The sequence below is a fragment of the Epinephelus lanceolatus genome, chromosome 4 (genome assembly GCF_041903045.1).
Source record: "Epinephelus lanceolatus isolate andai-2023 chromosome 4, ASM4190304v1, whole genome shotgun sequence".
In the NCBI taxonomy this organism is placed as follows: domain Eukaryota; kingdom Metazoa; phylum Chordata; class Actinopteri; order Perciformes; family Serranidae; genus Epinephelus; species Epinephelus lanceolatus.
This window is the reverse complement of record NC_135737.1, coordinates 4,454,953-4,478,132: the sequence shown is the minus strand read 5'-3', so window position 1 is coordinate 4,478,132 and position 23,180 is coordinate 4,454,953. Positions and strand designations below refer to the sequence as shown.

The 23,180-nt window shown below is 39.8% G+C and overlaps 1 protein-coding gene across 6 annotated transcripts in view; it reads right to left on the bottom strand.

Annotated features, from left to right (window-relative positions):
• Window positions 1-2,406: 2,406 nt before the first annotated feature.
• Window positions 2,407-23,180, bottom strand: part of LOC117259790 (kinase suppressor of Ras 1-like) — a 103,758-nt gene continuing 82,984 nt past the window's right edge. For 4 of the 6 annotated variants that reach the window (XM_033631504.2, XM_078166871.1, XM_033631508.2 and 1 more), the window contains 15 exons: window positions 21,867-21,933; window positions 19,316-19,399; window positions 19,160-19,221; window positions 16,733-16,845; window positions 16,345-16,522; window positions 15,203-15,260; window positions 13,135-13,189; window positions 12,316-12,567; window positions 12,020-12,216; window positions 11,751-11,847; window positions 10,119-10,252; window positions 9,874-10,005; window positions 9,388-9,523; window positions 7,089-7,222; window positions 2,407-6,450 (listed from right to left, as the gene is read on the bottom strand). In XM_033631504.2, coding sequence (XP_033487395.2) covers window positions 6,363-6,450; window positions 7,089-7,222; window positions 9,388-9,523; window positions 9,874-10,005; window positions 10,119-10,252; window positions 11,751-11,847; window positions 12,020-12,216; window positions 12,316-12,567; window positions 13,135-13,189; window positions 15,203-15,260; window positions 16,345-16,522; window positions 16,733-16,845; window positions 19,160-19,221; window positions 19,316-19,399; window positions 21,867-21,933 — 1,787 coding nt within the window. In that variant the 3' untranslated portion in view covers window positions 2,407-6,362. Of the gene's footprint in view, window positions 7,223-9,387; window positions 9,524-9,873; window positions 10,006-10,118; window positions 10,253-11,750; window positions 11,848-12,019; window positions 12,217-12,315; window positions 12,568-13,134; window positions 13,190-15,202; window positions 15,261-16,344; window positions 16,523-16,732; window positions 16,846-19,159; window positions 19,222-19,315; window positions 19,400-21,866; window positions 21,934-23,180 lie in introns of all 6 variants that reach the window. The other 2 variants (XM_033631505.2, XM_078166870.1) reach the window with 2 other exon arrangements.

Sequence of the window (23,180 nt, the reverse complement as noted above, 5' to 3'; positions counted from 1 at the left end):
CCAACCCCCCTAGACGGTTTGGAGCACATGTACGATCCATCACCGTGCCTCACTCTGAAAACCACCTCCAGACTCTGTGACGGAGAGTCCAAAAGCATGAACACTTGCCTCCTGAGTGACTGAACATGCTTCAGCCTCAGGTCTCTGCACACCAGGCTGACAGTTTTAAAAGCACTGGCCAATTTCCCAAACTTCCGCAGCTCATTCTCCAACAGCGTGTTGGGGATGAATGGCGAGACACCTGATACAATAATCCTGACAGACGGAACTGCCAACAGGGAAACAGCGGTGTAAATTTCCCTGATCACTACACCTCTGTCAATCATCTCACTGACCTGGCTTCTCCTCAAGAAAAACCACCAAAGCCTTATTCATTCAGGAAGCAAAAAGCAGCTTGCCATGCCTGATTTTTTTCTCCTACAGCCAACAAAACCTTCTCCACTGTCACACTGGTTTCTTAGAGGACGCCATTTCTCTGTCAAACAACCAGCAACAACCGGCAACACAATCACCAACCAGTCGAGAGAAGAAATATGTCAAAACTTACCTGGTCATGCAGTAGGGAAAGTCAGAAAGGAGAGAGAAAACCCCAGAAGTACGACCAGAAACAGTTTAAAACTCTGCACCAGACACTCACTCTCTCACACACCACATGCTCTCACCACCACCAACTCCCTGCAGAGAGAGAGAGAGAGAGAGAAAGAGAGAGACAAAAGAGACAGATAGAGAGAAAGAGAGAGAGAAAAGAGACAGAGAGAGACAGACAGAGAGAGAGAAGTTTTGACACCGTACAAAACCTTATGTTAATGCATAAGTTATTTTCATATAACTTATGCGTTAACATTTTATTAAGGCTTACAGTTAGGCATAATTAAGGCCAGGTCACTTTGAGTGACAGGCTGTCTGCCAATAGTGTTCCCAGCTTCTCAGTCAGATCCACCTCTCCAACATCTCATCCAAATATTGTCACTTCTTGCTCCAAAAAATGGAGATGTCAACGGCCAAAATGCCGAACTTGAGGCTTCAAAACCAGTGGGTGATATCATGGTAATTACATCCATTATTTTTACAGTCTATGTATAGGCCTACTCATTCAAACCCTTACTTACACAGGGCTAACATAGCGCAAAGTCTTTCACACAAAATGACAGAAATAATAAATTTTTGACAGAAAAAAAGACGAGAAAGAGAAAAGATCGGGGAATTTAGAATCAGAATGCATTATGTTGGTGATAGGCTGTTACTCATGATTTGGGCTAGCCTCCTTAGCTCCAGTTTGAGCCAAATCTGCAAAGTTGCAGGCTGGAAACTGGCAACTACCCACATTACACTATATAGTAATTCGTATACATAACAAGACAGACTCTACAGCCATTCTAGTGGCTTTGTAATGCTGTATTTAGGTTCATTACCTGCTAAACATCACCATGTTAACATTGTCTTCATGTGCATGTTACCATGCTGATGTTAGCATTTAGCTTAAACACCACTATTTACCAAGCAGCCTCACAGAGCTCTTAGCGTGGCTATAGATTCTTAGATTTCTTCATTTATGAAAAAGACTGTATGTAATGATTCTCAAAACACAAATTTATTTTGTTTGATTTATGAATTGCAGAGCTCCTCTTATTAAATCTTAAATAGGGGGTGCCCAGTAGCTCACGTAGTGAAGCAGGCTGTGTCCTTGCCGCAGAGGCCGCGGATTCGATTCCAACTCACAGCCCTTTGCTGCATGTCGTCCCCACTCTCTCCCCCTTTCACCCTGAGTGTATCCTATCCATCAAAGGCAAAAAGCCAAAAACAAAACAAAACAAAATAAAACTCTTGAACAGAGTGCCTCAGTAATGAGTCCTAAAACACAGAAATGAGTTAGCATTTCAGCACTCGTCTTGAAGTCGATGGGTTTTTTGAATGGGTTTTTGTTAGACGCCTGAAATGTGCTCTGTGGTTAACATAAGCTTAAGACACTTTCACATTTTGTTCTACGATGTAAAATACATTAGTAAATACCCTACCTATTTATTATGAAGCCTTTATGGCTTAAAAATGCTGTTGCAAACGACTTGACACTACAGAACATCATCACGCTGAACATGGCTTTACAGCCATGTTGTGGGGGCAACGTTAAGATATGGGTTCATAGTGGAGTTCGTTTATAGCTTAGCTTGGGTTGTTTAATTTTTTCCTTCTGGCGATGCATTTAGGCTTAAAAAAATGATAAAAATGGTGTTCATTGGTGAAGATTATCTTGCTGAACAAAATGTGTAGGTATCCCATAGGCGTTTTGACCCCATGGATGACTTTTTACTTTTTCACATCATTCCTGGAGCACTCTATACATCTGTCATCTTTTTTTAAATTTTATATAATGTAACACATATGACAAAAAAAAGAGAGCACACCGAGTCACTGGAGATCAGCTTTAATATCTGTAGTTAGTCAGAATAGAAGCTTACAAAGTATCAACACGTCCTGTACAAAAATACTCTACAGATTAAACCTCAACCCTAAAAAAAAAAAACAGAAATAAAAAAGGTAAAGAAACAAAACACAAATCAACCAACACAGTATCTGCAATCTATACATGAATGTGACTGAAGTACTGATTCAAATGCTCTAAAACTGAAACCCTTGTACAAACACTGTATATTAAATACAACCTCCAGCACTGTATATACATATATGTATGGATCATTGTTTCATCATGATCAAGATCATGCTGCTGAAGCCTCTTACATTCACTCAGCGTACATTGCACTCCTGCCTGAGGAAACAACACACACACACACACACACACACACTGTTCACCAACATGCGGTGCAAGAGTGCACACAGGAAATACACACACCTGTGGCAATATCATAAGTTTCTTTATACTGTACCATTATTTCCAGTATTGCCCTCAGCTCATTGTTCTCCTGCCAGGAGTCAAAGTAAGACTGAACATGAAATGTCAGTGTAGGAGATATCACTCAGTGGTATGCTATCAAATTCATTAATGATGTATGACTCATTGAAACAGAATGTCGTGTGACAGTTGTATCTGCTTGTTACAGCAACAAAAAGCCAAAGCTGCCCTGACATAGTCATTAAAACTGGCTTTTCATTAATGTCTGTATATAAAGGGCTGTTTCATACATCATGGCAGGTATTTTTGCAGTACAGCATAAGGCAGTGTCACACAGGGGGTCAATGAGTCTCATTTTGCTCATATAATACAACCAAAATACAATAAATATTGTTTTTATATTTTTGGGAAGTACACTCCTAAAAGGATCAGTTCACCCCAATTACAAATATTCATATTTTCTCATTCGCTCTTTTGGTATCCCTCCATGCAGATATTGGTTTTGATTTGTCCAAGTAGGAGATCTCTGTCTCTGAGATTTACCACAATACAGTGGAGGGGACTGGCACATTCCTTTGTGATGCTCACAACATTGAATATTATAGTTTACAAACCAAGTGTCAGCCATGCTGGAAGCTCTGTAAAGCTGTACTTAATTGTGCGCTCCCTAAATGCTAGATTCTCACCATGACATTGCTAACATGCTATTGTTCGTCCAATATGTTGTATTTTTATCATCTTAGTTATGTTAGCATGCTACCATTTGCTGATTAGCACAAAACACAGCTGAGGCTGATGACAATTGCATTAGTTTTGCAGGTATTTAGTCATAAAGCAAAGTACAGGAGACAGTGGCACCTCCAGAATTTTTCATACACATAGGTGTGGCCAGATGGAGCCACTGAAAATCTTGGGGTGGCACACTAAAACCAAAAGTCATAACTGAATTTCAGAAATTCTATTATGTGGTTGAAGTAGCTGAAAACTATGTTAAGGGATAGCATACTGATATGCTTTTGATTTCTAACAACAACAATCACTTCTGGGTAGAAAAGTAGCAATTGATTACAGTTGTGGAGACATGTAAAATCAGCACACTTATTGATTTCTGTTGTCATTTTCAGCTGTAACTGTAACGTTTGAGGAGATATAGTTAAATGTGGTGGTCCAACCTACCTGATGTTTTTGCTGTGCTTATTTTACGTACTGTTATCGTCTTTGATCAACCAACTCTATCAGCACAAAAGCTAAACAATGTACTGCTGTTGATAATGGCCGCAACAAAAATTTTGGCCACCTGAAAAAAACTAATATCACTATCATACTTTTGAATATTTCCTCCACTTTACCTTCCACATTGCCCACGCGTTAGACCAGCAACTCTGTGTTCTGCTACATAAATTACTGTTTTTATCAGTGGACTCTTGTGGCTTTGATATAATGGCTTCAGTTATCTGTTGGACAAGATTGTCTGTCAGCAAGGTGAAGCAGTGAAAATGTTCTAAATATAGCGTAAACTGATATTGATTTTTTTTGTGGGGGATTTTTTATAGGTGGCTAAAAATTAACTAATTGAGGCAGCGTTTGTTCAGCGACATTTCATTTTAACGTATGTGACTTGAGGATGTTATTGTAAATAAACATTGCTAATCAGTCTATATATTATGGGTATAGAGGTAACATTTTGAGTTCAACAACAATCCTGTTTTAGTGTATTCTTCAAATATGCTTGTTGTCCCTTTCCTTAAAAAGACAAATCTACCGCCCTAATTTGAAGGAGTACATTGATTGTAAGGAACAAAACATTAACTGGGAACAAGTCAAGTTTGACCCTTAGAGAAACCACATTAAGAAAATACCACTTTAGGGCACTGAGACCTTGAGGAACACCATAGAACAAATCCATGCTGTGATTTAATATCAAAAACTTTGGACATTTGGAGATTTCTCTAAGGACTGCATTTTTCTGTGATGGGATGGCGAGTTCTGCTGTTGTGGAAATTGCAGAGGTGTCAGCGAAGAAGTCCTCTGAGGGCCCTAGGACTCAAGTTTGTGGTTGTAAAGTGTCATGGATTTCATATACAGTGAGGTTAATTTGCAAAAAATGGATTCACTACATGTAATGGTTACTAAGGGGCCCACATCATCACACATGAATACAACTGGGAATCCACAGGAGTCTCAGCTTTCCAGTCATAACAAATTTATGCAATTTTAAGACTGTTTAGGAAGCCCAGTTTGCAGACACATTCAATACACCATTTTTAGAATAGACGCAGATAACACATTTATCCTGCATAAAAAAACTGCATGATATTACCATAAAGAGGGCATGGCTGTAGAGGGGAGGCTTTTGGGTACCCATAAAAGCAATTTTGTTTCACATATCTTGAGGTTAGAGGTCAAGGAACCCTAGAAAATGGCTGTGCCAGTTTTTCCTTAAGAATAAATTTGGAGCATTATTAGCCCCCTTCACGACAAGCTAGCATGACATGACGATGTGCAAACAGCTATTTTACGGGCTGACAACAGCCTCTGAACCTACTGTAATAGTCACCCATATCTATGAGGCTAAAAACCCCCAAAGAAAACAGATGGACGACCATTTAATGGGCTAAAAACATCCAAATCAGGTGATAAATGTCTGAATGAAATTTAATGGCAATCCATCCAACGGTAGTGGTGGACGTGCCATTGCTGGAGCTACGTCGTTAGTGTGGCTAAAAATTTAACAGCAACTTCAATACCTTAATAAAACAAATCTGCACTGATAGATAGCACTATAGCTGGATGAAAATATAATATTTTTTTACAATTTTGGGTGAACCAGCCTTTAAATCTAAACCATTTGTTGGGAACCTTGGAATCATGCTATTTTACCTCTCCAATAATTAGGAGGAGTCATAGCCCAGTAACAGCTGAAACCAGCAGCCTTACTGCGTTGAGGATGAATCACTGTCCACTGACATACAAATAGATATAAAGATTTACATTTATAGAGAGCTTCAACAGCTCATGGTTTGGAAGTGGGAGGAGCCAGTTGGCACCCAGGTAACAACAAGAAAATGCTAAACTGCCTGACATGTAAAAAGGGAGAATGGAGACAGCAGCTAATGTGACATTAACATGATTTTCATGATATTTTTACGACTGATGTGTGCTACAAAATTTCTAACATTTTAAGTTGCATTATCCTACTTAGACAGAGTACAGAGACGTAGTGGCTCCATCTGTGACATGAACCTCCCCTTGCATGTCTTAGCGGACTACATCCCTTCTGTTGACAGACATGTCACACACAGTCCACCTGCACTGCCCACATAACCTGTATCTTGAGATTTGATCACATGTGGGCTGAATCAAAATAACAAGAATGCTCATCAATACAGACACAAATCAAATGTTAACACCAGATAACAACTCCTCTTTTAAATTTGATTGTCAATATTTGCTCAAGCCAAGATTAAGAGTCAAATCCAAATACAACTGCAGTTTTAAAAAGGACCGTTGCCTCTCAGCTGCTGTATTTGTACATGCATGGACAGTGTGCATGTAGACCCTGATGGCAGTGATCTCTCGGGCAGTGATGATGATCCCACGGCCTTCACCAGGAGAAGAATGGAGTGAAGAGACAGAAAAAAGGAGTGGTGGAAAACAAGTGTGCACATCAAAAGAGAGAAGACAGAGGCGCAGAGTTGATGAAGGGAGACCATGGAGATCAGACGCAACAGGAAGAGGCAGAGGCGGATCAGTCAGCACCAAGAGGAGGAGAGGCAATTACAGAGAGAGGAGAAAGAAGAAGAGATGACACTCAAAAGTATAGATGAGGATATCACTGCTGACTGAGAAACACCATTAAAGTCTGGAAAAAAGATAAAGGTAGCACAAAGAGAGCAACAACACCATCCATAGGTATAGTAAAATGAGAGTCTAACTAGATCTTTCCTCAAAATACAAAACAGCAGTCATATTACAAAAGGTCATTTATATTAGTTGATACTCAGCAGGACGTACTATTCACATTTCTTTACAAAACCCTAATTACAATATTTTCCATTTGATTGATGGTATATTGGATCCTTTAAGCTCCATCTCATTATTGCTTAAATGATGTGAAAATGTAGATGTTTATCGTCTAACTAAAATGATGCATCCTCCCCTTTTGACAGTTGGTGTAAATGATGTTGTAGGCTTGTCCACCCTGGATCATGAATATACCTCCTCTTTCTATGATACATACTCAGTTGCCTTCCAGAAGTGTCCAGGGTGAGACAGCCTGCGGTTCAGTTTGGGGAGCCTCTCCAACATGCCTGCCAGCTGGGGGAAGGTCGGCCTGTTGTCTGCCTCAGCGGCCCAGCAGGCAGACAGGATCTCCTGTTAGGATGGAAGGAGGAGGGTGTTTCAACTGCGGTTTCCATTGACCAATAAGTTGGCCATACACTCAAAGCTCAGCTGTTACTGTTTGCATCCTTAGCATCCACTGTGACTTTAATGTACTGAAGTCTACAGAGTCTGGCAGGTACCACAGATGTAAGATTTAGACACTTTTGTGTACTAATTATTACGGGTGTAACAATCCACGTATTTATATTGAACGAGTTACAAGTTTGGTACGCATTACAAACATGACGATATGTTAAACTATCTTATGACATTTGGATAATAAAATATATAGTTTAAGGTGTAATATCATCAGCATAAACCACCGCACACTGAACTGAATAACTGAGATTTTATAAGACCTGTGAGTGCTCATGTGATTCTGTTAAGTGAACCTGAAGAAGCCACGGGCGAAATGCGTTGTTCACTCTTAATAAAACTACAGTAATTCAGTTCAGTGTGCGGTGGTTTATGTCAATGATTTTATCTGAGATGTTCCTGCGGCCAACCAGCACCTGGTCCTTGAGACTGGCTGTGCAGAGGGAGCTCTGTTTACAGTTTAAACTGTGTTTAGTATAATGTTCTCAGTGTCACTGCGCTCAACAAGGCAGCGATGGAACAGGCAACATACTGTCTGTCCTCCCACCCCCAAACCAGAACATTCTACTCCAGTGAGACACACTGGAAGGCAGTTATGCTAAGCTAGCTCATTGCAAGATGGTTAGTTACACCATTATCAGACCAGAAATAGAAGATCCTCAAAAAAAACCTACAGGTCTGGTGTTTGGAGCCACTTTGGTGTTACTATAAATTAAGAGGGCGTTGGTGAGAAAAAAACAAACAAACAAAAAAAAAGGTAATGGTATGCCACATCTGCTACACGACAGCAGGTCACATCAGTGGGGACACTACAAACATGTCAACTCATTTACGTCGCCTTTACCCCAGTGTCTCAAAAGGTTGAACTAAACGAAAACACGGGGCAACACATATGCTACAATCTAATGTTATCCAGGCAGCATTTAGGCAGCCATTCCTAACTGATTCAAACAGGGCAAAATTAATCACAGTGGCAACTGGTACATTTATAGCTGCTGATATGAGACCCTCCTTGTTAGCGGAAAATGTAGGCTTTACAAACATGCCTAATGTTTTTGAGCACATTGCTCCTTCCCAAGACCATAATCCCTGCTTTGTGCAATAATACGAAAAACCCAGATTATGATGCTAGTTTTAATACATTTAAAAATTTGTATTTGTTTGCACTACAATACTACATTTAATTTTTTATAAGGAGCTGTTTTGTTTTATATTCTGCTAAGAAGACATTCCAGAAGATGGGTCACTGAGGTATATATCCATCATTGTTCAACTACAAAATACATCATATTTTATGATGTAAGTTTTAATAAATTAATGAATTAAAATAATATGAAAATAAGAAAAAAAACAAGGAATATTTTCTGGCATTTCTACTTTTTTGCTGTATCAAAATGTTACCATACCGGGACCCCACTGTGTTGTTTTCACCCAAACCATGAATTTTGTGAACTGTTATTCCCCTACTAACTACTACTACTAGTTGTAATAACAATAATCATCATCATCATCATCATAATAATGATAAAAATAATATAGCACTGTGCCCAGAGAGGAGTCTGCTTACACTGTTGACATTCTTGCAGATTAAGTTTCCAGGAGACAAGATGTTATGGTCAATTTATTACATGCTGCATTCAAATATATTATTCTCTAGATAGAAGCGTCACATTGTCAGTGTTAACATTAAAATCATTGATTACCTCGAGAAGAGCTCTATCAGTTCTGTGATTAGAGCAGAAATGTGATTGAAGTGTATCATGGATGTTGATGAGAGTGAAGTGATCTATGAATTGCTGATGTAGGCCTACAATCTTTTCAGCAATTATGCTGAGGATTGGAATATTGGAGACTGGTGCGTAATTATAACCTATGGAAATAGGTTTCTTTAATAATGGTGCATGCTGACCATGACAGTGCTAACAGAATGCCTTCCCTCTGACCACATTAAGATTCTCTAGCTCTAAGATGGCAGTGGTAATGTAAATCCATATCCAGGTTGAGTCCCTCCCTTACTTGGGAGTTACTGTACCACTCTATAATCTATGAAATGCACTCACCGTGACCTCTTTGCCCAGGTTGGCCTCTGCAGGCACCTTCTTAATGCCCTCATTGCTGCCAATTAGCCAGATTTTAGCTTCCACAGGCTGATTGGTGATTGGCCAATCTCCAACCTGCAGCTCATACCAGATTGTGCTGAAAACGACACAACACGAAAAACGTGATTAGGAAAACTGTGATGACAGTAAAACCACCTCACATGCCATAATCTTTTACCTTCCATCTCTGTCCATGTCAAGTGAGTCAAAGCAAATGTGCCAAATGGTGTATGAAGTTAATGGAAATACACTGTGAGGTTAGAGAACATGTCTGGCTGCATATGTGAGCTGAACTTTAAGCTTACACAAAATGGTTTAAGGAACTCTGCTTTAAATGTTTGTGAAAGAAAACTACAGTTTCAATGCCACCTTTACTTCAGAATCTAGCATAAATTGAGTGTCTGTTGATTAACCTGAGCAGGCTGTTTAAGTGTAATCAATCAATACCCAAATGCATAAACGTCAGCAGCTTTGGAGAAAGGCAGCTGGTCCTCATCGACCTCTGGACTCATTTTTCGAACAATCTCTGGAGCAAGGTAGTAGAGCCAACCCTGAGGGATCCGCAACACATTCTTTCTTCTAAACACACACAAATACACACAACTTGTGAAGACAGTGACCCCGGCTTATCAGAGATACAGATCATTTATACAGAGACATACAGATCAGAGTATCATTTCTTTCACTCCTACCTGCCTTCTTGCACCACTCCAGACATTCCAAACAGGCCAAAGTCTGTAATGACCACCTTGTTTGTGTCGCAGAACACGTTCTTAGACTTCAGATCCTTGTGAATGATGCCTTTGGCATGCAAATAACCCATTCCCTGTGAAAGAGATGTATTTCTCTATTCAACAGTGGAAGATGAGTGGTAGCTGAGGGTGGACACTTTTATTAACATCATGTTAAAGGCCAAAAGTGTACATTTGTTGACTACCTTTTTAACTAAGTGTTAGCTTGCTTTGCTACGTTAACATATTGTTAAATTCAGTGGAGCCCAAGCTAGCTTATGATTCAGATCTACTCATTCTAAAAATGATTTATGATTTCTTACGATTCATAAACACACACGTACATATTCTGCAACATTTAACATAATTCTATATTAATTTAAGCTCCATATAAAGGGAATAAATGTGATTTTTCCCAGCTAATGTTCCACTCATCTGCCTTAACGACACAGTTTACTCATTTTTACAACTGCTGATTTATTAAATTGGAGTTCTACTGAATGAAAGATGGCACCAAATTTAGCAGCAGATTTCAGTAGTAGTAGTAGTAGTAAAATATATACATAAAATACATATCTATATACAGGCAATAACTTTATATGATATGAAAGAGGTACCGCAAAACTAACATTAAACAACTGATTCAAGGTAACATTATGCTGCTGAGTTTAGTAGGCTGAGGATGCAGTTTGACAGGGAGAGACAGAGATATCATGCACTGATGCTGAGTGACAGACCTCTCATTCTAGGTGTCATTATCTCTCATACATTCTGAATTAATACTTCTCAGCTCTAAAAAGTCTAAATGAGTCGTGAAGGGACAGTGGATTTTATTTGTTGAATACAAGACGATCTGGTATTATACACTACAGGTGGCAACGTACTCCTCTCTGTAGGATGGAAACTGTACCGTTGGTAACAACAACAATCCCTTTATGTTCTGGATGCATGTTCAACACACTGTTTTTGAAGCCACAAATTTAGCTTAGTCTGGTTTTTGGTAACATTACAGACGTGGACAGCATATATCATCATATACCATATACCCTGGTGAAATTCTAGGAAGGTACGAAGGTACGGTACTAAAAATTAGACACCACCCAAGCCCAACCCAAAGTCATATCTTTAATAAAAGGACAATTGATTGAATCTAAATTCCTTAGAGCACTCTTTTGTCTTCAGCTTGCTTCCACAGCATGGGTGTTAAATTCTTATGGAAACAGCCTATTTCAATTTTCTTTTTCTTACAAAATATTTTCAAACAACAAACCAATGCCATTTTAAAACAGTTAATGTTGAGGGCCAGTATTTTAAAGTAAAATATTACAGAGAATTAAACCTTGTAAGTATGTATGTATGTATGTATGTATGACTTTATGACTGCATATGTGTACAGATCTGATAGGGTTGGATCTGTTTACAAGTCACTGTATCTATGATAAACTGCATTCCTATGATAATATTAGGCTTTGATGAACTGTAGGTTCTTGTGTGATTTTCTATAGATTATCAGAAATCATCATGTATTGATCTTGAAATGGTAGTTTATATCTTTTTATTTTGGCCTTCTCACACAGCTCGAGTGTTGCTTACCTTTACAATTTCCTGTGCAATCTGTCTGGTTTTATTGATGTCAAGCATGTGACCTCTTTCTCTTACAACAGAGTACAGAGTCACACCTTTACAGAAACTGCAGAGAAAACACATGCAATATTCTTACAAACACTGAGTTCACAAATCTACATAAATTCACCAAAACAACATCTCACAAATGAAATATAAAGAAAGTATAAACACACATTTGTTTCTGGAAATGAGGGAACAAAAGCAGGACTGAGGTGTGATGACTTATGCAGCTGTACCTAGTGATGATGGCGAGGTGTGGTGGAGCCATGCAGGCGCCCATAAAGAGGACGACATTCTCATGTCTGGTCTGCCTGTAGTTCATCACCTCCTTCTTGAAGAGCTTCAGGTGATCCTGGTTGTTGCCGTCAATCTCCATTAGGCGAATGGCAACCTCACCGTGCCAGCGACCCTTATGCACCTTCCCCCAGCGACCCTGTACAATCACAATGTGTCAGCTCTGTTGGACCCAAATGTTGATACTTTATGTTTCATACTAAGATTTAGTATGCCTGTATTCTGTCTCTGTCTTCACCTTGCCAATAAGTTCTCCCAGCTGCAGCTGCTCATACGGGATGTCCCACTCCTGCAGGTAGACGCTGGTCTGGCTGGCCTTACGAGAGATGGGGCCCCTCCAGCGGCCAACTGCACCGCGACGGCATATGGAAGAAGGCAGGTCCTCCAGCCCATCCTCATCAGCCTCCTCAGTGGAAAAGTTCTTTTTTCTGCCGCACTGGTCAGCTGCTTCCTCATCCTCAGCTGGGTAGTCTTTCTCTGCCTCCTTCTCCTGAAACAAATAGAATAATTCATTCATTCATTCATTCATTTATTTATTTATAACTGATTTTAGTAAAACTTCATTATAAAGAAGTGCTTAAGGGGAAAAGGATCAAATCAACAACAAAAGCAACAGGAGAAAATAAGAAAACTTAAACAGAAGTTGGAAAATGTTATTTAAAGTTCATACAGTGATACAAAATCAGCAGCATGGACTCGTTGGGTGCAGTGTTACAGCACAAATGGATCTTTTCAGGTCTATTGTGGAGTCTGAGTCAACTACCAGACTTTGTTTGTATTATTCTTCAAAATACATTATTATATGCATCATTCTTTCAGAGCTAGAGGGGATGTATTTTTGGTGGTTGAAAATACTTTCCTGCCTGAGAACACACCATGTAAAAGTTCTTCTGACTTCCACTGCTGAGAAAATATGGCAGTGACAGAAAAAATAAATATGCTTCACAACAGTACATTAAAAAGTGCTGTAAACCTCAGAGGCATACCATTCCTATGAATAACACAAGCAAATAACTTATCATTTTCACTTCTTCTTTTCAGTGATGTAGTAACTCACCCCTCCTTGCTTTACTGCAGTCAGCTGTGTCTCAGTGACGGCCACCTGTGACACTCTGAGAGAAAACCCGCAACAATGAGCAACTGACAAAATTTTTTTCTAGGGTTATTAAGTTCTACTAGTACTGTAAGATACTCTAGAGTATACTTTTACAAGTCAAATACACTTACACTATTCAATTTCAATTTTATTTATAAAGCCCAATATCACAAATTACAATTTGCCTGACAGGGCTTTACAGCATACGACAACCCTCTGTCCTTAGGACCCTCGCAGCATATATGGAAACCCCCCCCCCCCAAAAAAAAAACCTTTAACGGGGGAAACCACACTATATATACACTATACACTATATACAACCCCAATTCCAAAACAGTTGGCACACTATGTAATATGTGAATAAAAAAAGAATGCAGTTATTTGTAAATCCCTTTTTACCTATATAATGAAATGGATACAGTCCAAAGACAAAATATTTAATGTTCAAACTAAAAAAATGTTATCAATTTTTTTATTAACATGCACTTATTCTGAATTTGATGCCCCCAACATGTTCTAATAAAGTTGGTACAGGAGCATGTTCACCACTGTGTTATATCACCTTTTCTTTGAACAACACTCAGTAAGTGTTTGGGAACTGAGTACACTAATTTCTGAAGTTTTGAAAGTGAAATTCTTCCCCATTCTTGCTTGATATACAACTTCAGTTGTTCAACAGTCTGGGGTTTTGTGTTTCATAATGTGCCACACATTTTCAATAGGAGACAGATCTGCAGGCAGACCAGTCTAGTACCTGCACTCTTACTACGTAGCCAGACTGTTGGAACACGAGCAGAATGTGTCTCATTGTCTTGCTGAAATAAGCAGGGATGTCCCTGAAAAATATGTCTGGATGGCAGCATATGTTGCTCCAAAACCTGTGAGTACCTTTCAGCATTCATGATGCCTTCATAGATGTAAAGTTACCCATAATGCCATGGGCACTAACACACCTCCATATCATCACAGATGCTGGCTTTAAATTTTTGGTCCTTCTCCTCTTTAGCCCAGAGGACATGACGTCCACGATGGACTGGTCAGACCACACCACACTTTTCCTCTTAGTGTCAGTCCAGCTCAGATGAGTTTGGGCTCAGAGAAGTCGGCAGTGTTTCTGCATGTTGTTGATGTATGGCTTTCACTTTGCATGGTAGAATCTTAACTTGCATTTATAGATGCAGCTATGAACTGTGTTTAATGACAATTGTTTTCCAAAGTGTTCCTGAGCCCATGTAGCAGTATCCTTCATACAATCATGTTGGTTTTAATGCAGTGCCATCTTAGAGGTCTGTTTTATTTACATTTTACACAGCTTTTTTGGAATTGAGGTTGTATTATTCATATATGTACTTGCTATGTAAAACCTGGCAGAAACTGGACTTTTGATGTTGAGAGTTTAAAAAATGTGACAAGAATATATTGACTGATATTTGTTTTTAACATCAGCACATTGATAAGGATCCTTTAAAATTATGACTTGTATGTAGTGAGGACATTTAACAGTGTACAAATTAACTTGTTGGTGTGGAGACACTGTTTCTAAATTACCTGGTACACATCTTTGACATATCTGTGCTGACATTTATCAGCTAACGCAATGGCAGTTGTAGCACATTTGGTGCCCTAAGTCCTTCAAACAGCTGCCAAAAGCTACATTTTACAAGATTACATTGAACACAAAGAAGGAGTGCCTCACAATGTAAATCAATGCAACCTCCGTGAGCTACCGTTTGTTTGTATTTGGGGTTTTTTTGGGAACCCCAAAAAAGGTGTCTCTATTATTTAGTATACTTTGCTATGTAGTTATGTTGTTGTGGCCTCATGTAATATTTCAAAATAATAGTAGTATTAGTATTAGTAAAAAATAGTAAAGATAAACATTTTTTCTTTCTTCCCCCATCTGTGGCGCCCTCCATGGTGGACAGCACCCTTAGCATTCACCTATACTGCCTACACCATGGGCCAGCAGTGAGCTGACGTATATGTAATGTGGTAAGCTTATATCAGCCAATATGTTGCTTTCTCTTACCCAGACTCATGGTAGTTGCCAGAGTGTTGAACAGCAGTGTATGTGGCTGCAGGAACATCTGTTGGAAAACACAACTTAAGAATACAGCACTACAAGAGTAATTCTAATCATCCAAAAATGCAACATAAAAATTAACATGTTACTTTATGAAATCAGATCAGAGGATGTTGGTAACTTTAATAAAATATAACTTTTTGTCATATTTGATGATCTGTCACTACATCCAGACAGTATTACATGAGACAGATAATCTACGAAAAATGGCTTCTAATGGCATTTGCAAGAATCCAACACATCTAAATAAAAACAACCAGTCAGAGCTGAGGAGTCTCTAATGCTGCTGTCAACCATGCCAATCACTGCATGTGAACTGCAGTTAAACTGTCAAACTAGGCAGCTCTGATCAAATATGAATCAAGATTACTGGATTGCCTATTTCTCACCTCAAATGTTTTCAGAAACAAACATACAGTTGATAAGTAGTCAAAAGTAATGCAGTTTAATCCAATAACCCTCCAATGCATCCTCCCATCATGAAGGTTATAATGATCATTTTTTGTTGAAATTGTTTTTGAAAAGGCATTAATCAAATGTCATAGCAATTTAGGAAACTGCAGTTTGTGCTGCTGTTAAACTGGACTGCATTATACTGCTTCAGGCTGTTCTCACAAAATTTTCGTGTCTTTTTCTATAAAAGGCAGAGCAACCAAATTTGTACATATATCATATTTTGAAAGGCTGCAATAATGTGACAAATGCACTGACAGGAGTAAACAAGGAAGCAGTTCTGAGCGCTTGTAAGGAGGCAGGTTGGGGCAGTGGATGGGTCACAAAAAACTGGACTTTCGCCTGGAGTCATGTGGTCAGATCCATGTGAACTTTCAGTGAAATTTGAGTAATTTTAAGGTACATCTTCACCATGTTTCTTTTCCTACATCTAACCTCCACAACCGTACGTTAGCTACGAGCATGTTAAGGACGTAATGTCTTTCATGGGGCACAAATTCGTAAGATACCATACAAACTGTTGTGCATGCATTTTTCATAGGATATCAAACAAACCGTTCTATAAGAATATGCTGACTGCTTCCATGGTACATAGCTTGTGTGTATGTGAGTGATGCCAGAGACAGGGTGCCGACCTGGGAAGTTGAAGCGGCTGTCTCGAGAGCCTGGCGGTGACGGGTTGGGTGGAGGGGTGGCACTGACACTTGGGGGGTTATTCTGTTGGAAATGTGCAGGAGAGGAAGGTGTGGAGGAGGTGGCTGATGATGGGTTACTGCTGGAGTCCAGCTGGCTTAAACTGGGAATAGGCTCCTGCTAACACACACACACACACACACACACACACACACACTCATAAATATATATATAATGGTAAGCACCTTCCAATGATACCATTTATTTCCCTGACACTCAGTTCTACCTATCTAATCTTTACCTACAGCATTACCTTGAGAATAAAATCAGTAACAGCAGTCTGGAACAAAATTCCAAACATATTATAATAGAAAAGAAGCATGTACTCACCCTTTTGGTTATTGCTTTTGGTAAAGTACCAAACTGCAGTGGGATCCCTGCTGTGTGATCAATCCGGTTATTGATATCAGATGGCACTGATTCTGCCCTCCGCATCCTTGGCACTACAAATCACAATAAAACATTAGCTAATTTTATAACACACTGAATATTTAATGATAAGATAGACATTTTCAAGTCTGTCTTAAAACAATATACAAGTGCCTGAAGGAAACCAGGGTTGGTTGGCAACAGCTATAATTGGTCCTTTGAAGGTCACAGAAATAAACTGTAACATCAACATATGTGCTTTCTTGAAGTGCACCTCATGTTAACATCTGAGATATTAGAAATGTGTTACTTCTAGATAATAGACAGGGTAATCAGCTACATTTTGAAATAAGATCTGAAAGTCTGTAATGAGTGATGGTGCCTGGCTTACATTATTTCATCACAAATTTGGGTCAAACATGAGCAAGTTGATTGGCACATGTCCAAAACAACAGTTTGTTTGTGATCACATGACTATTATGAGGTGCAAAAGTCAGATGGAGGACAGGAAGTAACAAATCCATACACTGTGTGAGCTGGATATAGAGGAAGGTGAAAACATTAAAGAGCTGGATGAACCTGCAGGCAGCCAGTATCATCAGAATATTGAAACTTTTGTTGGATGTGATCCATACAAAATGAAGAAAAGAGATTTTTTCAACAACTTGATCAACTTGCCTGGTCTAGACACTATCGTCGTACAAAAGGACTATCACGATTTTATGTGCATTTTGGTCCATGACTGAACAGACTTCTTGCTTGCTTTTGATCGGGTGAGTAAATGTGTTTGAGTATAATTTTCTGTTCATGGATGCACTGCTGTCTGGCTAACATTACTAGCTAACTTTAGCTACTATTTTGTACCCACTAGGTCAACCTTACCCAGAGGTCTGGTGAAACTCTGTTAAAAATCTATGTTGTGGCTAAAAACACAGAGAGGTTGTCACAGCACAGACACAGGCTTTAACGCTTTAATGTTACATTTGACAATAGTTGACTCTGCCCCTCCAGACTGAAGACAAGTTGTTTGGCTTTAAAAATGGAGAAATATTCTACTGAATGTTCATGTTTTCTGGTTCTTATTATAATTAACTGTTCAAATAGTTTCTATTGGTTACTTCATTTTGCAACTGTAACATTTTAACATCGTGCCAACCAACCCCCATGATGGGGTTGTTTGGCAAAAATGCACAACATGACTTTATTTACACTTAACAGTTGTGTTCAATCAAACATATTTATTCACAGCTGAGAACTTAACCTTTCATTTACTGCTGGTTAGAATATTCTTGTATACATTATGCCAAAGAAACAGCAGAGTGAAAAGAGTGCACCCTATGTACACTGAAACAAGTGTCACTTCCTGTAATCATGCTGGAAGCGACTGGTCACTGCAAGATCCCTTCTTAATGCACTTCCACTCTTAGTGACAAGTTTGTGCAAAAAACACAAAGTGTATATGAAGTTGTATGAGGCTTCAGCAGTCTGACTTAGACCAAAAAACACACACACAAAACCAAAGTTACTATCATTTCAGTACATTTCCTTTTTGTGTGTGTTACTACCACAGCTAAGCACACAAACACTGTGGAAAAACACAAAGAGGGAATGGAGTGGAAATGCCCCCTTTATTTCTGTTTAAGCTGCTACATGTGTCTCCATCAGGGTCAGACAAGGCAACTGGTGACAAATCAGTTTTTATACATTTCCAAACATGTCAAAATTTAACAAGGCATCCTATATGATAATCACATCCTTGGTGTATTACCTGTGCTGTCACGCATGCCTGATTCTCATTTTAGGGCACCATCTTGTGGTTACATTTAAACACATTAATCCAAAAAAAAATCTAATTCTAAAATAATTTCAAACACATTGTGTCAAAACTAAATAATAGCACAATATGTTTGAAATCATTTTATAATTAGATTTTTTTTCTGGATTAATGTGTTTAAATGTAAAACTAAATAATAACAGGCACTGTCGCCTCACAGCAAGAGGGTTCCTGGTTTGATCCCAGGAGGGAGCCCTTCTGTGCAGAGTTTGCATGTTCTCCCCGTGTCAGTGTGGGTTTTCTCTGGGTACTCTGGCTTCCTCCCACAGTCCAAAGACATGCAGATTGGGGGTAGGTTAATAGGTGACTCTAAATTGTCTGTAGGTGTGAACTTGAGTGTGAATGGTTGTCTGTCTCTATGTGTCAGAAAAAGGTAATTATCTAAAAATCATGAGGTTTTATAGACAACCAGATGTCTTTACACTGCAAGTCACCAGGAGTGCACTTTGGGCTCTTATCTTTAAGGTGCGCACAACACAGGGCAACATCCTGGCAATTCAATTTAAAAAAAAAGGATGAGTGAAAGAAAAGAAATGATGTTGAGCGTTGCTTACATGTGAGAAATGATATCCTACATGAGGGAGCATCTTTGGTACATTTGTTGTGGCACTTTAACCTGTGAACAGATAGATATGACATACCCTAATGAGACCACAACAAGTAGTGCTATATTCAAATACAGTGGGGAGGTTATATTTACAGTCTCTTACTTGCAGTGTTTGCACTTGACACCAAACATCATGCTCTTGTGACACACTTGGCACGTCTGGGAGAGCCAGGACTTGGTTGAGAACCTAAAAAGAAAGAAAAAAAACAAACATTTCTTTATCATAATGACACTATCTTCTAACATTTCATTTGGATCAATTCATCTAATGCCCTGAAATTCAGTAACTGTAGAACTGAATTTAGTATCTAAGTACTTTACATGACGAGACTGAAAATCTTTGGGGCAGCAGTAGCTCAGTCTGTTGGGACTTGGCTTCCATCTTCCCCATGACAGCACAGAAAATCTATAAAATCAGTACAGTTTCAAGGTGGACACCCAAGATTAGAGTCACCAACTTTTTGCCAAAATATTTTCCCTTCTGTTCCTGAGATATGACATTGAATAATGGCCAGAAAGGTGTTTAATCCAGAACATTATGATGTCACAGTGAAGTTGACCTTTGGCCTTTTGGATATAAAATGTGTTAGATTTTGTCATAATTGTCATAATACAACATATTTTGTGAGGTCCTGACCACTGACCTCTGAGGCAATTGGGGGATGAGGAATGGGTTGCCTATCTCTTCTACCCATGCTCAACGCCATTTATTTTTGAGTCCTTTATCGCCTATCTGGACGTTTTTCCCGGGTTTCATTAACTTACTTTCCATCATGATGAGAGTGTCTATGGCATGAGCTCCACTAGAATCTGAAGTTGGCTCTGACCCAAGTTTGCCCCCCCATCTATCCATCCATCCATTTTCAACTGTTTATCCGAGGCCAGGTCGTGGGGGCAACAAGCTGAGCGAAGTACTCCAGATGCTGCTCTCCCTCGCAATAATTTCAAGCTCCTGCTGGGGGATCTCTGGGTGTTCCCAGGCCAGACAAAATATCATTCATTATCACTCCAGCATGCTCTGGGTCTGCCCTGGGGCCTCCCACCAGTTTGACATGCCTGGAACATCTCTAACGGGAGGCGCCCAGGATCCTGATCAGATGCCCAAACCATCTCAACTGGCCCTGTTTGACGCAAAGGAGCAACAGCTCTACTCCGAGCACCTTACCCTATCTCTAAGGCTGAGCCCAGCCACCCTTTGCAGGAAACTCATTCTGGCCGATTGTATCCACAACCTCATTCTTACGATCATTACCCATAGCTCATGACCACAGGCTAGGGTTGGGACATAGATGGACCAGTAAATCGAAAGCTTTGCCCTCTGGTTCATCTCTCTTCACTATGACAGTCCAGCGCAGCACCTACATCACAGTAGACGCCTTGCCAAACCGCTGATAAATCTCACAATCCATTCTACCCTCACTCGTTAACAAGACCACAAGACAGTTGAACTCCTGCTGGGGGCAGTAACTCACTCCCAACCCGATGTGTCCAGTAGAGCTGAAACAAGTGGATTCATTGCTTAGTCAACAGACAGCACCCTGAAACAGACAGACACAGATAGAGACTGCTCCACCATGTTGACCTGCAGTTGAGCAGCTAAGAGCCAGATGTTTCTCTCAGGAGCTGATGAAGACTAAAAGGAGAGATAATGATAATGTTGTGGGATGTGTTAATAAGCAGCTGTCTGCTGTCACATCTATTTAAATGGTGAAAATAATACTAGTGTTGTCTTTAAACCTTGTTTCCACAACCTCCAGTGGATAACACTCAAAGAATGTAGGTTTAACTAATCATACTAAATCTAATGTCAACCTGCCCGACAGCAGCTGTTGGCACAGACAGGCTGACGGACATCAGCTTTATGTAGCTTTGCTAGTTGTTGTCTTTTACTGTGTGAAGGTCACAAAACACAACACTGTCATTCTGCTTAACTTAAGCTGGGTCACATTTAGGATAAGGGAAATATAACCAGGAAATTTACAGTGGGTTTCTGGAAAAAAAAGGCCACAATATGCAATTCAAATCCCCTACATAATGCAGGCAGCTGCTGAGGACAGATTCATAGTAAATCACTCGCTGTCAGTAAGATAAACAGACTGAATGCTCCACATTGTTCAAATTCCTTCTCCTCACAGATGCACTGGTTCCACAGTGGTTTGCATCAGAGGGCTCAGTGTGAATTTGGATTGACTCCTCTTAGAGTCACACTGTCTATTCCAGTCACACTCGCACAGGGAATTCACAGGAAACCACAGTGATGACACTGGAATGTCAGTCAGCTGGAAAAATTCCACAACAGTATGTGAACGTGTTTGTTTGTAGAAGCATGCAAAAAACTGGTCTTTTCTTTCATCTCAAACACTGACCTAAACTATTAAAAAAGTATTAAATCTTTGAAAAACCATTAAAGAACCATTAAAGGGGAACTCTCCAGTTTTAAAACAAAACCTACACCCTCGCCTCTGCCCAACAATTCAGAATTACCACTACATCAATTTAAGTATAACGTTTCTCTCACAGGCCACACTCAATAAAAATGTTGTGACACAATAACCACAGTGTCCACAGCAGTGTGTGCATGGACTTTAACATTTTCCTGTGAAGTCTTTTATTCTAAACTAGACAGGAGGGGTATAGGGGTGACAGTAACTGACCTGTGTGTTACAGCCAGGCCAATGTCTCTCCTTATTGTCTGAGGGGAACTCCTGTGCATGGTCACACCTGTGAAGAACATTAGAACATAGTATGTCAAAAACACAATAAGAGAAAATGGGAAAATGAAAGAGAATCACAGAGGCACCAAAGGACAATGGGCCTCATTCACAAACTGTGTGTATGCACAAATCTGTGCTTAAACTGTGCGTACGATCGTTTGACGCACAAATCCAGGATTCATCAATATTTTCTTACCAGAATTTGTTCTTACTCTGCGAACAAATTTAGAACTGCCTCAGACCACCATAATGATCACCCACTCCCAACAGTTTCTTGTGCCATGAAATTACGCATCTGTGGCCAAAGGCAACTGGTTAATTGGTAGCATGTTAAAGGGCATGCAGGGTATATAAACGATTCTGATTCACCTGAGCAAGTGTTAAGATGGCATATCTAGCCTTGCTAGAGGACATTGCAGCCCGTGCCCTGAGGAGAGAGCGCGTATTCAGGGACCGACACAACATGTTCGAGGAAAATGATGAATGGCTTATCAGGCGTTTCCGATTGCCAAGGCATGTGCTACTGCAACTATGCGAGTCTAAGGCTATTACCTGGATATATCAAATTCCCATATGATGAACATATATCAGACCGATGTGAAGATGGGGTTCCATGGCATAGCTGGAATGCCAAATTGGCGCAATGGACTGTACCCACGTGCGCATCAAAGCTCCATCGATTGACTCAATGCAATACATGAACAGAAAAAACTATCACTCCATCAACGTGCAGATGATCTGTAATGCCGACTGCCATATCCTTAAGGCTGTGGCCCGCTGGCCAGGAGGCACCCACAACTCATTTATTTTGCAAAACAGTACAGTGGGAATGCGTTTGGAGGCAGGGGCTGTGAGAAGTGGATGGCTTGTTGGTGAGCATCTTTTGTTCTAGTCTTTTATTTCAATTGTTTTTAGTTAGTATTTTTAGTAAGTCTCTATTCTGTTAATGTTAAAATGTTATATTGGTTAGGTGACTGGGGACATTGCTGATGACACCATACGCAAACCCTGAAACCCCTCAAGAGGTGCGCTATAATAACATACATGCCCACACACGCGAGTTTACTACTTCTCTCCTCGCGTAACCACTTCCTTCATTCATGAATCAACTCTAGGCAAGCAGTTTCCTTATATGGAGAAATGGGGGCGTGGCAGTGCGCAGGTGTCATGAATTCCACGGTGATTTTGCGTACGCACTTATTTTGTGCGCGAATTAAGAACATTTCCACGCACATATTAGTGAATGAGGCCCAA